The following is a 22,476-nucleotide window of genomic DNA, read 5'->3' on the forward strand; positions in this document are numbered from 1 at the left end:
CTGGTCATGTTAATATGACGGAGTGAAAAGAACTGAACAGTCAAATGCTATTTTTCTTTTTGAAGTTAGTAGGAAAGAAGTTACTTGTGAAAAATTTCCCTGCCAAATAACTAGTTAATTTCTTCTATGTATATGTAGGATTTGCTTGGCATTTTGATATATTTCCTAATGTAATAAACTTGTTTTTCAGTGTGTGCACCATGGTATTCCTTTCAAATAATCTACACTGCATATAAAAATCTGAATAATCAGAAGACTCCATGAAGCAAATGGACAGACAGTCAAATAAACTATATGCTCAAGTGATAAGGTGGCCTTTTGCCCTCTTTGTCAAACTGGATGAAAAATAATTCCAAGTGTTTATGAGTAACTTCAAGTTATTCTTCAGGTTCTGAACAAGCGTCCAGAAGGTAAGACTGATATTAAATACTGGGAACCAGGCTCATAGTTGTGAGACTTTCTTTGTTATATAAGAGAGTAAATTACTTAGAGTAAATCAAACTTAGATTCAATTCTAGGTATATGGCTTAAAAATGTGTACTTGAGAAAATGAATTAGATATTCTGAGCCTTAATTTCTTCACTTCTGAAACAAGGATTACAGTTCTTGCTACTGTAAATATTAAGTGCGTTGCATTAAACTATGAGTGTGTGATTGGAATATACTGTAGGAGTTTGGAGAAGTAGAGTGATGTTATCAGAATAAGACTAAAAAGGACAGTTAGGGCTGCTTCAGGAGAACCAGCTTTTGAGGCCAATATAAATGTGGAGAGACTTAGTAGGAGGCTATTATGGTGGACCTGGAAGAAATTAAGTAGGGAATGATCAAATCTGTGATATATTTTGAAAGTAGAGTTAGTAGGATTTATTTAAATTTTATGAGAGTAACGAATGAGTAAATAACACTAAAATTTTGTCTCTGAACAATAACATGGAAAATTATAGTATTTAATGAGATAAATAAGGAATGCCTCTTTAAACTTTGTTTAGAAAATGCTCATGTTTATTGTGGAAAATTCAGAAGTTAGTTTTACAAATAGTAAATTGCTATTCGATTTGATATCAAAATTAGAGATGTTTGAAATTTAGGGCTTGGAGATGCAAAATTAGACTGCTGCAGTCTAACTTATTGGTCAGAAAAGGGAAATATGCACCTAAAGACCTAAGAAGTGTGAGTGAGGTTAGAGACAATTCAGGACAAGGATCTTCTATTCACACATTCATCTACCCATTGATTACATGTATTACCTTAAGTGTGTCTCATATATTACACTTTGTGTCTATAAATGCTACACCTTTTCATGGCTTTCTCTTCCTATTTCTTTATACTTTCAATTATTTTATACACTCAGCTCAAGTACTGCTTCCTCTTGAAAGTCTTCTGTGATACTCATTTGATATATTCCTATGTTGTGACTCTTCAGCACTGTGTGAATTTAATGGAACTTAATACACGTGTCTGGAATTGCTTGCTTTTTCATTCTGTGTCATATCACTGAGGTTAAAACAAACAAAAAACAGAAAACAAAAAACTATGTCTTATTCAATTTGGTAATCAAAATGTCTTTGACACGTTAGACACAAATACATGTTCTTCCAATGAATGGATAAATTAAAAGTTATTTTTATACATTTGAGCACCTTTTTCCCTTTAAGTGTTCCCCTCCTTGTTTTTCTTAGGTAAACTGCTTTAATATGTGAAGTCAGCTCCTGTCCAGATCAGATGGAATCAAGAAATAATGTAACGTACTTTGTCCTTCTGGGCCTCACACAGAATCCAAAGGAGCAGAAAGTCCTTTCTGTTTTGTTCCTGTTCATCTACCTTTTGACTCTGGTGGGCAACCTTCTTATTATAGTGACTATAGCTGTCAGCGAGACCCTGAACTCACCGATGTACTTTTTTCTTGCTAGCTTATCATGTATGGATGTCACTTACTCCACTTCTATCACCCCCAGATTGATTTCAGAGTTGTTATTTGGGGGAAAAAACACATCCTTTGAATCTTGCATGACCCAGCTGTTTACAGAGCACTTTTTAGGTGGTTCAGAGATCTTCCTTCTGCTGGTGATGGCCTGTGACCGCTATGTGGCCATCTGTAAGCCCTTGCATTACTTGGTGATCATGAGGCAGAGGGTGTGTGTTGTGCTGCTGGTGGTGTCCTGGGTTGGAGGTTTTCTGCACTCAATTATTCAACTTAGCACTGTCTATTGGCTCCCATTCTGTGGCCCGAATGTCATTGATCACTTTATGTGTGACATGTACCCCTTATTGGAACTCGTCTGTACTGACACCTATGTCACTGGCATCTTAGTGTTGGCCAATGGGGGACTGATCTGCACTATAGTGTTTCTGCTCTTGCTCGTCTCCTATGGAGTCATCCTGCACTCTCTGAAGAACCTGAGTCAGGAAGGGAGGCGGAAAGCCCTCCAGACCTGTGGTTCCCACATCACTGTGGTTGCCTGCTTCTTTGTTCCCTGTATTTTCATAAATGCAAGACCTGCTAAAACATTCCCCATTGACAAATCTGTGAGTGTGTTTTATACAGTCATAAGCCCCATGCTGAACCCATTTATCTATAGTCTAAGAAATTCTGAGTTGACTAATGCTATGAAGAAGCTCTGGAGAAGAAACATCGTATCTCATAATAAATAAGTGCATCATCTACCATGAAGGGAGCCATTTGACAGCAGGTTCCATTTCCTTAGAATGTAGAAATCATTTTAAAATTTGATTCTGATTAAAAATTTTTTCTTTAAAAAGAAAATTTCTCTGTCTTCAAAGATATTATGATAATTGTGATTAAAGATTACAATTATACAGCTGTGCTATTAATAATAGTTTCCTCCATACTAGAACATAAGGTCCGTACTTACTTCTTTATCACTGTACCTAGAAATGTATAATGCCTGTATGATAAGCAGTTAATAATAAATAATGATTAAGTGGGAAAACTATTATATAGTAACACTGATTTTTATTCAGTTTATGCATTTAGCCTTTTTACTCTTTTTCAGAGACAGTTATTTTTATTTAGTTTCTTGTAATTTAAGTAAACTTTTTAATTTTTACAATTAAAAATTGTAAACAAATGTAAAATATTTAATTCTATATAAGTCCCTTTGTTAGTATATTTCAGTTGCATTATTCACAAAATTTTTACTTTAATACTGTTAGTGTTCACAAGATAATTGAAGTAAAATAGATAATAATAAACAACATAAATAAAACCAAATAATATGGGGTGAAGTGCCAAACAAATTTCTCTCTTTTCTCTCAATATTTTCCAATCTTCATGCTAAGAGGTAGAATCTAATTTTTTTTCTTAATTTTCATCTACTAAAAATCTTTGCAAATGCCAGTGTATTTGCCATATATATATATATTTGCTTTTTCTATATATATCACACTTGCTTTTACTATGTCACATCTTAAAGCTATTTCAATGCCAGCTCAAACATATCCCTTAATTTTTCTCTGTTTCACAATACTTCTTATAAATTTATATTAAAATTCATATACCCATTCCTTTTCATGTGCTTTTAAACTTTTTTATGATAAGCAGTTTTCAAATAAATATATGGTTTTGAATATGTGCAAATATGAATACCAAGGCATAAAATTGTTGATTTGATATTTGAATCAATGATCAGGTAACACACGCATTTAAAATGTTGATATCGATAGTTATTGACAAACTTTTTCTGGAGGTTGTATAACAACTACAGTCTTGTCCTCTGTCAGTGAGAATTCATTTGTCCATATTTTCAAGACCAGTACCTGACAAATATTTATAACAACTGATTAAAGTTATTTTTATACTTTGCTACCCCTTTGATACAATTTAGCTGGGCATCATTCAATACATTTAACTTGTGTTGTATTTATTTTTTGGTGGATATTTTATATGTATGTCTTTACTGCATTCAATTTTGGATTTTTATGAGATTATATATTAAAGAAATGATCTCTTTTACATTGTATATATAATTAATATTTTCTGGTTATATGTTCTTACATTTTTATCCTGTGTAGAGTGCTTTTTGCATTTAATATTTTTATACTTTATATTCAGGTTTTTTGTATATTGCTTATGAAGAATTTTTTCATTTCACTTTTGACAATTTTTCAATTCTTTTTTTAAAGAATTTAAATTTAATTTAAGTATTTAATTTTTAAAACATTTTTGATATCATATGGAAACTTTTGATTTGTCTTGAATTAATTTTGCTGTAGGAGATAAATATGGATTGAATTTTTAGTTGTTTCTCTAAATTTTAGGTTTCTTTCAAATGGTCACGCAAAGATCTTTTTGCCATTGATTTAAAAAAATTGTTTTTTAATTTAAATTTATTTATTTTGGAGGTTAATTACTTTACAATATTGTATTGGTTTTGCCATACATCAACAGGAATCCTCCACGGGTGTACACATGCTTCCCATCCTGAACCTTCCTCCCACCTCCTTCCCCGTACCATCCCTCTGGTTCATCCCAGTGCACCAGCCCCAAGCATCCTGTATCCTGCATCAAACCTGGACTGGTGACTCATTTCTTATATGATATTATACATGTTTCAGTGCCATTCTCCCAAATCATCCCACCCTCTCCCTCGCCCACAGAGTCCAAGAGACTGTTCTATACATCTGTGTCTTTTTTGCTGTCTCGCATACAGGGTTATCATTACCATCTTTCTAAATTCCACGTATATGCGTTAGTATACTGTATTGGTGTTTTTCTTTCTGGCTTACTTCACTCTGTATAATAGGCTCCAGTTTCATCCACCTCATTAGAACTGATTCAAATGTATTCTTTTTAATGGCTAAGTAATACTCCATTGTGTATATGTACCATAGCTTTCTTATCCATTTATCTGCTGATGGACATCTAGGTTGCTTCCATGTCCTGGCTATTATAAACAGTGCTGCGATGAACATTGGGGTACATGTGTCTCTTTAAATTCTGGTTTCCTCTGTGTGTATGCCCAGCAGTGGGATTGCTGGGTCATAAGGCAGGAGCAGAAAAAGAAATAAAAGGAATCCAAATTGGAAAAGAAGAAGTAAAACTTTCACTGATGCAGATGACATGATCCTCTATGTAGAAAACCCTAAAGACTCCACCAGAAAATTACTAGAGCTAATCAATGAATATAGTAAAGTTGCAGGATATAAAATCAACACACAAAAATCTCTTGCATTCCTATACACTAATAATGAGAAAATAGAAAGAAAAATTAAGGAAACAATTCCATTCACCATTGCAATGAAAAGGATAAACTACTTAGGAATATATCTACCTAAAGAAACTAAAGACCTATATATAGAAAACTATAAAACACTGGTGAAAGAAATCAAAGAGGACACTAATAGATGGAGAAATATACCATGTTCATGGATTGGAAGTGAATTTCAATATAGTGAAAATAAGTATACTACCCAAAGCAATCTGTAGATTCAATGCAATCCCTATCAAGCTACCAATGGTATTATTCACAGAGCTAGAACAAATAATTTCACAATTTGTATGGAAATACAAAAAACCTCGAATAGCCAAAGCTATTTTGAGAAAGAAGAATGAAACTGGAGGAATCAACCTGTCTGACTTCAGTCTCTATTACAAAGCCACAGTCATCAAGACAGTATTGTACTGGCACAGAGACAGAAATATAGATCAATGGAACAAAATAGAAAGCCCAGAGATAAATCCACACACTTATGGACACCTTATCTTTGACAAAGGAGGCAAGAATATACAATGGATTAAAGACAATCTCTTTAACAAGTGGTGCTGGGAAAACTGGTCAACCTTTTGTAAAAGAATGAAACTAGAACACTTTCTAACACCATATACCAAAATAAACTCAAAATGGATTAAAGATCTAAACATAGACCAGAAACTATAAAACTCTTAGAGGAGAACAGAGGCAAAACACTCTCTGACATACATCACAGCGGGATCCTCTATGACCCACCTCCCAGAATATTGGAAACAAAAGCAAAAATAAACAAGTGGGACCTAATTAAAATTAAAAGCTTCTGCACAACAAAGGAAACTATAAGCAAGGTGAAAAGACAGCCTTCAGAATGGGAGAAAATAATAGCAAATGAAGTAACTGAAAATCAACTAATCTCAAAAATATACAAGCAATTCCTGCAGCTCAAGTCCAGAAAAATAAACGACCCAATCAAAAAATGGGCCAAAGAACTAAATAGACATTTCTCCAAAGAAGACATACAGATGGCTAACAAACACATGAAAAGATGCTCAGCATCACTCATTATCAGAGAAATGCAAATCAAAACCACAATGAGGTACCATTTCACGCCAGTCAGAATGGCTGCAATCCAAAAGTCTACAAGCAATAAATGCTGGAGAGGGTGTGGAGAAAAGGGAACCCTCTTACACTGTTGATGGGAATGCAAACTAGTACAGCCACTATGGAGAACAGTGTGGAGATTCCTTAAAAAACTGGAAATAGAACTGCCATTGACTTAAAATCCTGACTATTGTATCCTGAAGTCCAATGTATTTGGATCTAATTCAAGACTCTATTCTTTTTCATTGATCTCTTTATTCATGTGTAGATTGGCACATAATATAACTGCTATGATATATAACAGATTTTGATAAGTAAAGAGACTAGCAGTTCCCTGTTACTATTCTTTTTCAGAGGTATGCCTAGGCTTGTATATCTCTGTTCCAAATCATTGCAAATAAAATAATAAATTGAATATAAATAAGATAAATAGTATAGTTTAAAATGTGATGATACTAAGTTGCTTCAGTCGTGTCCGACTCTGTGCCACCCCCTAGATGGCAGCCCACCAGGCTTCCCCTTCCCTGGGATTCTCCAGGCAAGAACACTGGAGTGGGTTGCCATTCCCTTCTCCAATGCATGAAAGTGAAAAATGAAAGTGAAGTCACTCAGTCATGTCCGATTCCTAGTGACCCCATGGACTGCAGCCTACCAGGTTCCTCTGTCCATGGGATTTTCCAGGCAAGAGTACTGAAGTGGGTTGCCATTGCCTCCTCTGAGTTTAAAATGAAGTTAAAATAAATTTAAAATAGTTTAGTCACAAAATAATATTCAGTTATTATTTTCAATAAGATTCATTTTAAGAAGGGTCATTTTAGAGGAGTTGATGTCTTTAGAGTTTTAAACTTGACCCAGGTATGAAGAAGGTACAGAGACGGTGATGGCACCCCACTCCAGTACTCTTGCTTGGAAAATCCCATGGATGGAGGAGCCTGGTGTGCTGCAGTCCACGGGGTCGCTAAGAGCTGGACACGACTGAGCGACTTCACTTTCAGGTATGAAAGATGTTTTCAGTTAAAAGTCACATTTTGTAAATTTGGGTAAAGCAGGAATTACAGTTCCTGCTTGTGTTTCTGTCCGTTGTGGACATCTGCTGTTATTCATCTATGACTCTGAAATACCAACTGACACCTGCTGTAAGAAAGCAATCATCTCCTTCAGTAAGTCCAGGACTAATGTCTTTGCTGAGCATCTTTTGCTGCTTAGATCTTCCCGCCCATAGTGGTTGCCAATGAGCACTATGTGGCCATCTGCAAAGCCCTGGACTGTGAAACCATCATGAGTGACAGGGGTGTGGCTTCCTCTTTCAAGTAATAGGAGCTGGAGGGTTGTACTTGCAACCACACAGATCTTCATAGTGTGGCTGCCTGTCTGTGGTTCAATGTCAAAGACCATTCTTGTGTGCCTTAAATGCTTTGTTGAAACGTGTCTGCATGGAATTCACATCCTTGGTCTCTGTTGCTGCCAATCATTGCTTCATTTATCCATTAAAATATTTTTCCTTGTTGGTCTCCTATGTGGTCATCTTGTCCTCCCTAGAGAGATAGCTTGGAGGGGAGATGCAAAGTTCTCTTCACCTGTGTCTCTCACATCACTGTGGTCATCTTAGTTTTTGTGCCCTGCTTATTTGTACATTTGTATCCAAGGCCTGGGTACATTTTATATCATGATAAGGCCCTTGTTAAACTTCTTAAACTTCAAGCTCAGAAATTTAGACGTGAAAATGCTATGAGGAAGTTCTGGGATGATAAAGTGTCTTTGGGAAATAATCATAACTATAAAAAGTGAGTTTGTATTTAAAATGGAAAAGAGAAAATACAATTTTTATTTTATTTTTAATGTATTTATTTATTTTAACTGATAGCTAACTACTTTATAATATAGTAAATTACTATATAATATAGAAGTGGTTTTTGCCATACTTTGACATGAATCAGCCAAGGGTGTACATGTGTTCCCCATCCTGAACGCTGCTGCCACCTCCCTTCCCATCTTATCCCTCAGGGTTCTCCCAGTGCACCAGCCCTGAGCACCCTGTCTCATGCATCGACACTGGACTGGCGATCTATTTCACATATGGTAATGTACATGTTTCAATGCTATTCTCTCAAATCATCCCACCCTCACCTTGTCTCACAGAGTCCAAAAGTCTGTTCTTTACATCTGTGTCTCTTTTGCTGTCTTGCATATAGGGTCATTGTTACCATCTTTCTAAATTCCATATATATATATATATATATATAAAATCTATATATATCTTGTATTAGTGTTTTTCTTTCTGGCTCACTTCACTCTGTATAATAGCCTCCAGTTTCATCCACCCTCATTAGAACTGATTCAAATGTATTCTTTTTCATAGCTGAGTAATATTCCATTGTGTATATGTACCATGGCTTTCTTATCCATTTGTCTGCCAATGGACATCTAGGTTGCTTCTATGTCCTAGCTATTGTAAACAGTGCTGTGATGAATATTGGTGTATGTGTGTCTCTTTCAATTCTGATTTCCTCGGTGTGTATGCCTGGCAGTGGGATTGCTGGGTCATATGGCAGTTCTATTTCCAGTTTTGTAAGGAATTTCCACACTGTTCTCCATAGTGGCTGTACTAGTTTGCATTCCCACCAACAGTGTAAGAGGGTTCCCTTTTCTCCACACCCTCTCCAGCATTTATTGTTTGTAGACATTTTGATAGCAGCCATTCTGACTGGTGTGAAATGGTACCTCATTGTGGTTTTGATTTGCATTTCTCTGACAGTAGTGATGTTGAGCATCTTTTCACGTGTTTGTTAGGCATCTGTATGTCTTCTTTGGAGAAATGTCTGCTTGGTTCTTTGGCCCAGTTTTTGATAGGGCCATTTATTTTTCTGGTATGGAGCTGCATGAATTGCTTGTATGTTTTTGAGATTAGTTGTTTGTCAGTTGCTTCATTTGCTATTATTTTTTTTCCCATTCTGAAGGCTGTCCTTTTACCTTGCTTATAGTTTCCTTCATTGTGCAAAAGCTTTTAAGTCTAATTAGGTACCATTTGTTAATTTTTGCCTTTATTTCATTACTCTGGGAGGTGGGTCATAGAGGATCCTGCTGTGATTTATGTCAGAGAGTGTTTTGCCTATGTTTTCCTCTAGGAGTCTTATAGTTTCTGGTCTTATATTTAGATCTTTAATCCATTTTGAGTTTATTTTTTTGCATGGTGTTAGAAAGTGTTCTAGTTTCATTCTTTTACAAAAGGTTGACCAGTTTTCCCAGCACCAGTTGTTAAAGAGATTGTCTTTTCTCCATTGCATAGTCTTGCCTCCTTTGTCAAAGATAATGTGTCCATAGGTGTGTGGATTTATCTCTGGGCTTTCTATTTTATTCCATTGATCTATATGAGAAAATACAATTTTATGATTGAAGACAACTGTACACTACTTAACAAAAGCTTGCTGATTTTGACATATAGCCACACAGAGGCAAGTTCCAGGTAGAGAATGATTTACCATTACAACATTATGTTTAGGTTTGTGTACTACCCAGTTGGCAGTTAACGTTTATTTACTGTCAGAATTAGTTAGGATTTGGAAATTCCCTGCCAGTCCAGAGGTTGGGACTACACACTGTCATTGCCAAGGGCCTGTGTTCAGCCCCTGGTAGAAGGACTAGAATCCCACAAGGTATACCACACAGCCACACACATAAAAAAGCCACACCAAAACAGACAAGTGGACAGACAAAAAGTAGGCATGGAATATTGAAAAAAAGAGTTTGTTATAATACAGTTCGAAAGTTTTTTTGAAATGCAAATGTTTACTTTACTATGACTCATTACAGTTTCTATTTAAGTCATCACGCTTCCATGTAGCATAATTTATTCCCTGCCACTCTGAGGGTAAACCCACCCCACTCAGTGTTTCGTCAGTCACTTTGGTGTCTCTGCAGAGTGGAGTTGAAGTCCAATCTGTGGTGTGTAATCTGGGTGTATGTTCCCACTGCTTTGTAGGGAAGGAATTTTCATATTATAAAATGCCCTCCTCCCCTGAATAACCAGGCAATCTGAGCTAGTCTGGAGGAGCACAAAATACTTGAAAAATGTTTGTTATCTTGCACCTAAAATCTGATTTTCAGACTCCAAACTTATTTCAGGTCTGCTTTGTTTATTGATGAATCCTGAGTACTTAGAACAATGCCTGGCCTATGGTAGATACTCAATGTTGATTGAGTTGATTACATAATACTTGGGTATTGACAATACACCCTAGTATATTTAAAATGATAACCAATAAGGATCTACCATATATAGCACAGGGAACTCTATTCAACATACTATAATAACCTAAATGGGAAAAGAATTTCAACAATAATAGGTACGTGTATATGTACAACTCACTCACTTTGCTGAACACCTGAAGCTAATGTTGTTAGTCAGCTATAATCCAATATAAAATAAATATTGAATATTAAAAAATAGAAAATTTAATTTAGCAATTATGTCATTGGATTCCTAGATGTTCATTGGCAGATGAATGGATAAGAATGTTGTAGTATACATATCCAATGGAATAATTACTCAGTTATAAAAGGAACGCATTTAAGTCAGTTCTAATGAGGTGGATTAAGCTAGAGCCTATTATAAGTGTGAATTAAGTCAGAAATAGATATTGTGTATTAAAGTATATATATGGAATCTAGAAAGATAGTACTGATGATCCTATGTGAAGGGCAGCAAAGGAGACAGTCGTAAAGAACAGATGTTTGGACTCAGTGGAAGAAGGAGAGAGTGGGATGATTTGAGAGAGTAGCATTGAAACACACACCTTTATCGTGTGTAAAACAGACAACCAGAGGGAGTTTGATGTAAGACACAGGGCACCCAAGCCAGTGCTCTGTGAAAACCTGGAGGGGTGGATCGGTGCAGAGAGGGTGGGGGTTCAGGAGGGAGGGGACACAAGTATGCAGCAGAGGCTATCATCCTCCAATTGAAGTAATAAATAAATTAAAAAAATTATTAAAAAATAGAAATTTTAATTTAGTTTTGTCATTAGATTGACATATTTACGTCTTAAATTCAGGTGTATCTAAAGCCAGACACATTGGCTATCATGCTATAGTTCATGTTCATATCATAAACCAAACTAGGGGACAAACTTGCATCTTATGCATTGGCAAGTGAATTCTTTGTCACTGAGCCACCAGGAAAGCTGCTATCAGTTCAGTTCCATTCAGTCACTCAGTCGTGTCCGACTCCTGGCGACCCCATGAATTGCAGCACGCCACGCCTCCCTGTCCATCACCAACTCCCAGAGTCCACACAAACCCATGTCTGTCGAGTCGGTGATGCCATCCAGCCATCTCATCCTCTGTCGTCCCCTTCTCCTCCTGCCCCCAATCCCTCCTAGCATCAAGGTCTTTTCCAATGAGTCAGCTCTTCGCATCAGGTGGCCAAAGGACTGGAATTTCAGCTTCAACATCAGTCCTTCCAGGGAACACCCAGGACTGATCTCCTTTCGGATGGACTGGTTGGATCTCCATGCAGTCCAAGGGACTCTCAAGAGTTTTCCACAACACCACAATTCAAAAACATCAATTCTTCGGCGCTCAGCATTCTTTATAGTCCGACTCTCACATCCGTACACAACTACTGGAAAAACCATAGCCTTGACTAGACGGACCTCTGTTGACAAAGTCATGTCTTTGCTTTTTAATATGCTGTCTAGGTTGGTCATAACTTTTCTTCCAAGGAGTAAGCATCTTTTAATTTCATGGCTGCAATCAGCATCTGCAGTAATTTTGGAGGCCCCCCAAAATAAAGTCTGACACTGTTTCCACTGTTTCCCCATCTATTTGCCATGAACTGATGGGACCAGATGCCATGGTCTTAATTTTCTGAATGTTGAACTTTAAGCCAACTTTTTCACTCTCCTCTTTCACTTTCATCAAGAGGCTCTTCAGTTCTTCACTTTCTGCCATATGGGTGGTGTCATCTGCGTATCTGAGGTTATTGATATTTCTCCAAGCAATCTTGATTCCAGCTTGTGTTTCTTTCAGCCCAAGATTTCTCATGATGTACTCTGCATATAAGTTAAATAAGCAGAGTGACAATATACAGCCTCAACATTCTCCTTTTCCTATTTGGAACCAGTCTGTTGTTCCATATTCTATGTCCAGTTCTAACTGTTGCTTCCTGAAGTGCATATAGATTTCTCAAGAGGCAGGTCAGGTGGTCTGATATTCCCATATCTTTCAGAATTATCCTCAGTTTATTGTGATCCACACAGTCAAAGGCTTTGGCATAGTCAGTAAAGCAGAAACAGATATTTCTCTGGAACTCGCTTGCTTTTTCGATGGAGTCCCTATAGATGTTGTTTAAAAACTTTGTGGAAAATCCCAGTGAATTAATTACACAAGAATCAGCCTTGGACACATTCCAAGACCCAGTGATAATTGCAGCTGGAGGGGATGAAATAGCCTGTGATTTTCACCCCTAAAAGGAAGAAGATGCTATTCGCTTAGTAACTGCCACAAAATTTTAAGGAGGCCCATTCTTAGACTTATAGCATGACTTAAAAAGAATCACAGGAATGTCTTTCAAAATCTCAACTAGTTTGGTCATGTTAATATGACAGAGTGAAAAGAAGTGGAAGTCAAATGTTATTTATATTTTTGAAGTTAGGAATAAAGAAGTTACTTTTGAACAATTTCCCTGCCACATAACTAGTTGATTTCTTCTATGTGTTGTAGTATATTCTGGACATTTTGGTATATTTCCTAAAGCAATAACTTGTTTTTCAGTGTGTGCACCGTGGAATTGCTTTCAAATAATCTACACTGCACTTAAAATGACCTGAATAATCAGAAGACTCCATGAAGCAAATGGATGGACAGTCAAATAAACTATATGCTCAAGTAATAAATTGGCCCCTTTTCCTCTTTGTCATACTGAATGAAAAATAATTCCAAGTGTTTCTGAGTAACTTCAAGTTATTCTTCAGGTTCTGAACAAGCCTCCATAAGGTAAGACTAACATTAAATAGTGGGAACCAAGCTCACAGTTGTTAGACCTTATTTCTTACATAGGAAAATAAATTACTTTAAAATCAATCATAAAAAATAAAAAAAATCAATCAAACAAATTCAATTCTAGGTATATGACTTAAAGATGTGTACTTCAGAAAATGAATTAGATATTCTGAACCATAAGTTCTTCACTTATGAAATAAAGATTATAGTTCTTGCTACTGTAAATATTAAATGTGTTCTATTAAACTATGAGTGAGTGATTGGAATATACTGTAGGAGTTTGGAGAAGTAGAGTGATGTTATCAGAAGAAGGTTAAATAGGACATTTTGGGCTGCAGCAGGAGAACCAGCTTTTGAGGCCAATATAAATGTGGAGAGACTTAGCAGGAGGCTGTTACCATGGAACAGGAAAAAATTAAAAGTACGGAATGATCAATTTTGTGATATATTCTGAAAATAGAGTTAGTACATTTATTTAAGTTTCATGAGAGTGACAAATTTAAGTAAAGAGCACTGAAATTTTGTTTCTGAACACTAACATGAAAATTATAGTATTTAATGAGATAAATAAGAAATTCTCTTTAAATTATATTTAGAAAATGCTCATGTTTATTGTGGAAAATTTAGAAGTTATGTTTTATAAATATTAAATTGCTATTCATTTGGATTTCAAAAATAGAGATGTTGCAAATAACCTTTTGAAATTTAGGGGAAAGGTAAGGCCTAGAGATAAAAAATTAGACTGCTGCAGTCTAATTTATTGATCAAAAAAGGGAAATAACCACCTACGCAGACCAAAGATGTGTCAGTGACGTAGAGACAATTCAGAAAAAGGAATTCATCTATTCACACATTCATCTACCTACACTGATTATGTGTATTACCTTGAGTGTGTTTCATGTATTATACTTTGTGTCTTTATAAATGCTGCACTTTTTAATGGCTTTCTTTATTTCCTTATGTTTTCAATTATTTTTTACACTCAGCTGAAGCATTACTTCCTCTTGAAAGACTTCTGTGACACTCACTTGATATACTCCTATATTCTGACTCCTCAGCACTGTGTAAATTTAATGGAACTTCATACATGTGTCAGGAATTTTTTGTTGTTGTTGTTCTGTGTCTTATCACTGAGGTTAACAACAAACAAACAAAAAACAACTATGCCTTATTCAACTTGGTAAACAAAATTTCTATGACACATTAGACACAAATAGATGTTCTATTGACATTCTTCCAATGAATGAATAAATAAAAATTCTTATACATTTGAGCATTTTCCCCCTTTAAGTGTTATCCCTCTTGTTTTTTTTTTTTTTTTTTTAAGTAAACTGCTTTAATATGTGAAGTCAGCTCCTGTCCAGATTGGATGGAATCAAGAAATAATGTAACGTACTTTGTCCTTCTGGGCCTCACACAGAATCCAAAGGAGCAGAAAGTCCTTTCTGTTTTGTTCCTGTTCATCTACCTTTTGACTCTGGTGGGCAACCTTCTTATTATAGTGACTATAGCTGTCAGTGAGACCCTGAACTCACCGATGTACTTTTTTCTTGCTAGCTTATCCTGTATGGATGTCACTTACTCCACCTCTGTCACCCCTAGATTGATTTCGGAGCTGTTATTTGGGGGAAAAAACATATCCTTTAATTCTTGCCTGACCCAACTGTTTGCAGAGCACCTTTTTGCTGGATCAGGGGTCTTCCTTCTGCTGGTGATGGCCTATGACCGCTATGTGGCCATCTGTAAGCCCTTGCATTATTTGGTGATCATGAGGCAGAGGGTGTGTGTTGTGCTGCTGGTGGTGTCCTGGGTTGGAGGTTTTCTGCATTCAGTAATTCAACTTAGCACTGTCTATTGGCTCCCATTCTGTGCCCCGAATGTCTTTGATCAGTATATGTGTGACATGTACCCCTTATTGGAACTCGTCTGTACTGACACCTATGTCATTGGCATCTTAGTGCTGGCCAATGGGGGACTGATCTGCACTATAGTGTTTCTGCTCTTGCTCGTTTCCTATGGAGTCATCCTGCACTCTCTGAAGAACCTGAGTCAGGAAGGGAGGTGGAAAGCCCTCCAGACCTGTGGTTCCCACATCACTGTGGTTGTCTGGTTCTTTGTTCCCTGCATTTTCATGTATGTAAGACCTGCTAAGACGTTCTCTGTTGACAAATTATTGAGCGTGTTTTTCACAGTCTTAACCCGCATTCTGAACCCATTAATCTACAGTCTAAGAAGTTCTGAGCTAACTCATGCTATGAAAAAGCTCTGGAGAAGAAATATCATATCTCATATTAAGTAAGTGCATGATCTACCATGAAGGGAGTCATTTGCCAGCAGGTTTCATTTCCTTAGAATGCAGAAGTCATTTTAAAATTTGATTCTGATTAAAAATTTTTTCTTTAAAAAGAAAAAAATCCTCTTTCTTCAAAGAGTTTATTATCATTCCAATTAAAGATCATTGTTATACAGCTTTGGTATTAATAACAGTTTGCTCCATACAAAGCCCTCTCCACCTGTAACTCTCACATCACTGTGGTCACCTTAGTTTTTGTGTCTTGCTTATTTGTGCATTTGTACCCAATTTTGGGCACATTTTATATCGTAATAAGTCCTTTGTTAAAGTTACAGTTCACCCTCAGAAATTTAGATGTGAAAATGCTATGAGGAAGTTCTGGGATGAAAAAGTGAATTTGGGAAAAGATCACAGTAATAAAAAGTGAGTTTGTCTTTAAAATGGAAAAGAGAAAATAGAATTTTAAGATTGACGATAACTGTACACTACTTAACAAAAGCTTGCTGGTTTTGACGTATAGCCACACAGAGGCAAGTTCCAGATAAAGAATCATTTACCATTATAAAGTTATACTTAGTTTTATGTATTACTCAGTTGGTAGTTAAATTTTATTTACTGTCAGAATTAGTTATAATTTGGAAATTCCCTGCCAGTCCAGAAGTTGGGATTACATACTTTCATTGCCAAGGGCCTGTGTTCAGCCCCTGGTAGAAGGACTAGAATCCCACAAGGTACACCACACAGCCACACACATAAAAAAGCCACACCAAAAATAAATAAATAAACAAACAAAAAATCTAGGCAATCAATATTGCAAAAAAGAGTTTTCTATGACACAGTTCTAAAGTTTTTTTGAAATGCAAATGTTTATTTTACTATGACTTATTGCAGTTTCTATTTCAGTCATCATGCTTTCATGTAGCATAATTTATTCCCTGCCACTCTGAGGGTAAACCAACCCCACTCAGTGTTTCATCAGTCACTTTGGTGTCTCTGCAGAGTGGAGTCGAAGTCCAATCTGTGGTGTGTAATCTAGGTGTATATTCCCACTGCTGTGTAGGGAAGCAAGTTTCATATGCATTTTAAAATGCCCTCCTCCCCTGAAGAATCAGGGAATCAGAGCTATTCTGGAGGAGCACAAAATTCTTCAAAAGTGTTTGCTCTCTTGCACCTAAAATCTGATTTTCAGACTCCAAACTTTCTTCTTTCTGATCTGCTTTGTTTACTGATGAATCCTGAGTACTTAGAACAATGCCTGGCCTATGGTAGATACTCAATGTTGGTTGAGTTGACTACATAATACTTGGGTATTGACAATACACACTAGCATATTTAAAATTGATAACCAACAAGGATCTACCATATATAGCACAGGAAACTCTATTCAACATCCTATAATAACCTAAACGGGAAAAGAATTTGAAAAATAATAGGTACGTGTATATGTACAATTCACTCAGTTTGCTGAACACCTGAAGCTAATATTGTTAGTCAGCTATAATCCAATATAAAATAAATATTGAATATTAAAAAATAGAAATTTTAATTTAGTAATTATGTCATTGGATTCCTAGATGTTCATTGGCAGATGAATGGATAAGAAAGTTGTAGTATACATATCCAATAGAATAATTACTCAGTTATAAAAAGGAACACATTTAAGTCAGTTCTAATGAGGTGGATTAAGCCAGAGTCTATTATAAGCGTGAAGTAAGTCAGAATCTAAAAAGATAGTACTGATGATCCCATGTGAAGGGCAGCAAAGGAGACAGTCATAAAGAACAGATGTTTGGACTCAGTGGAAGGAGAGAGTGGGATGATTTGAGAGAGTAGCATTGACACACACACCTTACTGTGTGTAAAACGGACAACCAGAGGGAGTTTGATGTAAGACACAGGGCACCCAAGCCAGTGCTCTGTGAAAACCTGGAGGGGTGGATCGGTGGGGAGGGGAGGGGGTTCAGGAGAGAGTGGACACAAATATGCAGCAGAAGCTATCACAATATTGCAAAAGAATTATTCTCCATATGAAGTAAATAAATAAATTAAAAATAAAATTATTAAAAAATAGAGATTTTAATTTAGTTGTTTTTTCATTAGATTGACATATTTACCTCGTAAACCGAGGTGTATCTAAAGCCAGACACGTTGGCCATCATGCTATAGTACATGTTCATATCATAAACCAAACTAGGGGACAAACTTGCATCTTATGCATTGGCAAGTGAATTTTTCATCACTGAGCCACCAGAAAAGCCCCTATCAGTTGAGTTCCATTCAGTCGTGTCTGACTCCTGGTGACCCCATGAACCACAGCATGCCAGGCCTCCCTGTTCATCATCAAGTCCTGGAGTCCACCCAAACCCATGTCTGTCAAGTTGGTGATGCCATCCAGCCATCTCAGCCTCTGTCATCCCCTTCTCCTCTTGCCACCAATCCCTCCCAGCACCAGAGTCTTTTGAAATGAGCCAGCTCTTCGCATCAGGTGGCCAAAGGATTGGAATTTCAGCTTCAACATCAGTCCTTCTAGGGAACACCCAGGACTGATCTCCTTTAGGATGGACTGGTTGGATCTCCATGCAGTCCAAGGGACTCTCAAGTCTTCTGCAACACCACAGTTCAAAAACATCAATTCTTCGGCGCTCAGCTTTCTTTATAGTCCAACTCTCACATCTGTACAGGACTACTGGAAAAACCATAGCCTTGACTAGACGGACCTTTGTTAACAAAGTCATGTCTTTCCTTTTTAATATGCTGTTTAGGTTGGTCACAACTTTCCTTCCAAGGAGTAATCATCTTTTAATTTCATGGCTGCAATCACCATCTGCAGTGATTTTGGAGGCCCCCAAAAATAAAGTCTGAGACTGTTTCCACTGTTTCCCCATAATTTGCCATGAAGTGATGGGACCAGATGCCATGATCTTCGTTTTCTGAATGTTGAGCTTTAAGCCAACTTTTTCACTCTCCTCTTTCACTTTCATCAAGAGGCTTTTGAGTTCCTCTTCACTTTCTGCCATAAGGGTGTTGTCATCTGCATATCTGAGGTTATAGATATTTCTCTTGGCAATCTTGATTCCAGCTTGTGCTTCTTCCAGCCCAGCGTTTCTCATGATGTACTCTGCATATAAGTTAAATAAGCAGGGTGACAATATTCAGCCTTGATGTACTCCTTTTCCTATTTGGAACAAGTCTGTTGTTCCATGTCCAGTTCTAACTGTTGCTTCCTGACCTGGATGCAGGTTTCTCAAGAGGCAGGTCAGGTGGTCGGGTATTCCCATCTAAGAATTTTCCATAGTTTATTGTGATCCACACAGTCAAAGGTTTGGCATAGTCAATAAAGCAGAAATGGATGTTTTTCTGGAACTCTCTTGCTTTTTCGGTGAACCCCCTATAGATGTTCTTTAAAACCTTTGAGGAAAATCCCAGTGAATTAATTACACAAGAATCAGCCTTGGACACATTCCAAGACCCAGTGATAATTGCAGCTGGAAGGGATGAAATAGCCCGTGATCTTCACCTCTAAAAGGAAGAAGATGCTATTCGCTTAGTAACTGCCACAAAATTTTAAGGAGGCCCATTCTTAGACACATAGCATGGCTTAAAAAGAATCACAAGAATGTCTTTCAAGATCTCAACTAGTTTGGTCATGTTAATATGACAGAGTGAAAAGAAGTGGAAAGTCAAATGCTATTTATATTTTTGAAGTTAGGAGGAAAGAAGTTGCTTGTGAACAATTTCCCTGCCAAATGACTAGTTGATTTCTTCTATGTGTATGTAGTATATGCTGGACATTTTGATATATTTCCTAAAGCAATAAACTTGTTTTTCAGTGTGTGTACCATGGAATTGCTTTCAAATAATCTACACTGCACTTAAAATGACTTGAATAATCAGAAGACTCCATGAAGCAAATGCATGGACAGTCAAATAAACTATATGCTCAAGTAATAAAGTGGGCTTTTATCCTCTTTGTCAAACTGGATGAAAAATAATTCCAAGTGTTTCTGAGTAACTTCAAGTTATTCTTCAGGTTCTGAACAAGCCTCCAGAAGGTAAGACTAACATTAAATAGTGGGAACCAAGCTCACAGTTGCGAGACCTTATTTCTTATATAAGAAAATAAATTACATTAAAATCAAACAAATTCAATTTTAGGTATATGACTTAAAAATGTGTACTTGAGAAAATGAATTAGATATCTTGAACCTTAAGTTCTTCACTTATGAAATAAGGGTTACAGTCCTTGCTACTGTAAATATTAAATGTGTTCTATTAAACTATGAGTGAGTGATTGGAATATACTGTAGGAGTTTGGAGAAGTAGAGTGATGTTTTCAGAAGAAGGTTAAAAAGGACATTTTTGGGCTACAGCAGGAGAACTGACTTTTGAGGCCAGTATAAATGTGGAGACTTAGCAGGAGGAATTAAGAAGTAGGGAATGATCAAATTTGTGATATATTCTGAAAGTAGAGTTAGTACGATTTAAGTTTCATGAGAGTTACAAATGAGTAAAGAGCACTGAAATTTTGTTTCTAAACACTAACTTGAAAATTATAGTATTTAATGAGATAAATAAGCAATGCTGTTTAAATTATATTTAGAAAATGCTCATGTTTATTGTGGAAAATTTAGAAGTTATGTTTTATAAATATTAAATTGCTATTCAGTTGGATTTCTAAATTAGAGATGTTGCAAATAAACATTTGAAATTTAAGGGAAAGGTAAGGCCTGGAGATACAAAATTAGACTGCTGCAGTCTAATTTATTGATCAAAAAAGGGAAATAACGACCTACAGACCAAAGAAGTGTCAGTGAGGTTAGAGACAATTCACGATAAGAAATTCATCTATTCGCACATTCATCTACCCACACTGATTATGTGTATTACCTTGAGTGTGTTTCATGTATTAAACTTTGTGTCTTTATAAATGCTGCACCTTTTCATGGCTTTATTTCTTTATGCTTTTGATTGTTTTTTACACTCAGCTGAAGCATTACTTCCTCTTAAAAGACTTCTGTGACACTCACTTGATATACTCCTATATTCTGACTCCTCAGCACTGTGTGGATTTAATGGAACTTCATACACGTGTCAGGAATTTTTTTGTTGTTGTTCTGTGTCATATCACTGAGGTTAAATAACAAACAAAAAACCACTATGCCTTATTCTACTTGGTAATCAAAATTTCTATGACACATTAGACACAAATAGATGTTTTATTGACATTCTTCCAATAAATGAATAAATAAATAAAAATTCTTCTACATTTGAGCATTTTCCCCCTTTAAGTGTTCCCCTCCTTGTTTTTCTTAGGTAAACTGCTTTAATATGTGAAGTCAGCTCCTGTCCAGATCAGATGGAATCAAGAAATAATGTAACGTACTTTGTCCTTCTGGGCCTCACACAGAATCCAAAGGAGCAGAAAGTCCTTTCTGTTTTGTTCCTGTTCATCTACCTTTTGACTCTGGTGGGCAACCTTCTTATTATAGTGACTATAGCTGTCAGCGAGACCCTGAACTCACCGATGTACTTTTTTCTTGCTAGCTTATCATGTATGGATGTCACTTACTCCACTTCTATCACCCCCAGATTGATTTCGGAGCTGTTATTTGGGGGAAAAAACATATCCTTTAATTCTTGCCTGACCCAACTGTTTGCAGAGCACCTTTTTGCTGGATCAGGGGTCTTCCTTCTGCTGGTGATGGCCTATGACCGCTATGTGGCCATCTGTAAGCCCTTGCATTATTTGGTGATCATGAGGCAGAGGGTGTGTGTTGTGCTGCTGGTGATGTCCTGGGTTGGAGGTTTTCTGCACTCAATTATTCAACTTAGCACTGTCTATTGGCTCCCATTCTGTGGCCCGAATGTCATTGATCACTATATTTGTGACATGTACCCCTTATTGGAACTCGTCTGTACTGACACCTATGTCACTGGCATCTTAGTGCTGGCCAATGGAGGACTGATCTGCACTATAGTGTTTCTGCTCTTGCTCGTCTCCTATGGAGTCATCCTGCACTCTCTGAAGAACCTGAGTCAGGAAGGGAGGTGGAAAGCCCTCCAGACCTGTGGTTCCCACATCACTGTGGTTGTCTGCTTCTTTGTTCCCTGCATTTTCATGTATGTGAGACCTGCTAAAACATTCCCCATTGACAAATCTGTGAGTGTGTTTTATACCGTCATAACCCCCATGCTGAACCCATTTATCTACAGTCTACAAAATTCTGAGTTGACTAATGCTATGAAGAAGCTCTGGAGAAGAAACATCATATCTCATAATAAATAAGTGCATCATCTACCATGAAGGGAGCCATTTGACAGCAGGTTCCATTTCCTTAGAAAGCAGAAATCATTTTAAAATTTGATTCTGATTTAAAATTTTTTCTTTAAAAAGAAAATTTCTCTGTCTTCAAAGAGTTTATGATAATTGCGATGAAAGATTCTAATTATACAGCTGTGCTATAAATAGCAGTTTCCTCCATACTAGAATGTAAGGTTCATAGTTACTTCTTTATCACTGTACCTAGAAATGTGTAATGACTGTATGGTAAGGACTTAATAACAAATAATGATTAAGTGGGAAAGCATTATATAGTAACACTGATTTTTAGTCAATTTATGCATTTAGTTTTTTTACTCTTTTTCAGTGACAAGATAATTTTTATTTAGTTGCTCTTAATATACATAAACTTTTTAATTTTTACAATGTAAAATATATAAATCTATATAGGCCCCTTTGTTAGTATATTTCATTGCATTATACACAAATGTTTTACTGTTAGTGTTCACAAGAAAATTGAAGTAATATAGGTAATAATAAGGGAGAAGGAAATGGCACCCCACTCCAGTACTCTTGCCTGGAAAATCCCATGGACG

The 22,476-nt window shown here is 36.5% G+C and overlaps 3 protein-coding genes and 1 pseudogene across 3 annotated transcripts; all 4 read left to right on the plus strand.

The window, feature by feature from the left end:
- The first annotated feature begins 1,722 nt into the window (after positions 1 to 1,722).
- On the plus strand, positions 1,723 to 3,108 carry LOC139187389 (olfactory receptor 4A47-like). The gene has a single exon (XM_070804263.1). It carries the CDS (start codon positions 1,723 to 1,725, stop codon positions 2,650 to 2,652), a length of 930 nt encoding a protein of 309 aa, XP_070660364.1. The 3' UTR covers positions 2,653 to 3,108.
- Positions 3,109 to 13,804: 10,696 nt separating this feature from the next.
- On the plus strand, positions 13,805 to 15,637 carry LOC109569270 (olfactory receptor 4A47-like). Its single transcript, XM_019974581.2, has one exon. The coding sequence runs from the start codon at positions 14,677 to 14,679 to the stop codon at positions 15,604 to 15,606; it is 930 nt and encodes a 309-aa protein (XP_019830140.2). The 5' UTR covers positions 13,805 to 14,676; the 3' UTR covers positions 15,607 to 15,637.
- Positions 15,638 to 19,522: 3,885 nt separating this feature from the next.
- LOC139187388 (olfactory receptor 4A47-like) lies at positions 19,523 to 22,322 on the plus strand. Its single transcript, XM_070804261.1, has 2 exons — positions 19,523 to 19,652; positions 20,914 to 22,322. The coding sequence occupies exon 2, from the start codon at positions 20,957 to 20,959 to the stop codon at positions 21,884 to 21,886; it is 930 nt and encodes a 309-aa protein (XP_070660362.1). The 5' UTR covers positions 19,523 to 19,652; positions 20,914 to 20,956; the 3' UTR covers positions 21,887 to 22,322.
- The window catches only part of LOC139187387 (olfactory receptor 4A47-like), a 30,445-nt pseudogene continuing 27,492 nt past the window's right edge, over positions 19,524 to 22,476 (plus strand).

This window comes from Bos indicus, chromosome 15 (assembly GCF_029378745.1).
Source record: "Bos indicus isolate NIAB-ARS_2022 breed Sahiwal x Tharparkar chromosome 15, NIAB-ARS_B.indTharparkar_mat_pri_1.0, whole genome shotgun sequence".
NCBI lineage: Eukaryota > Metazoa > Chordata > Mammalia > Artiodactyla > Bovidae > Bos > Bos indicus.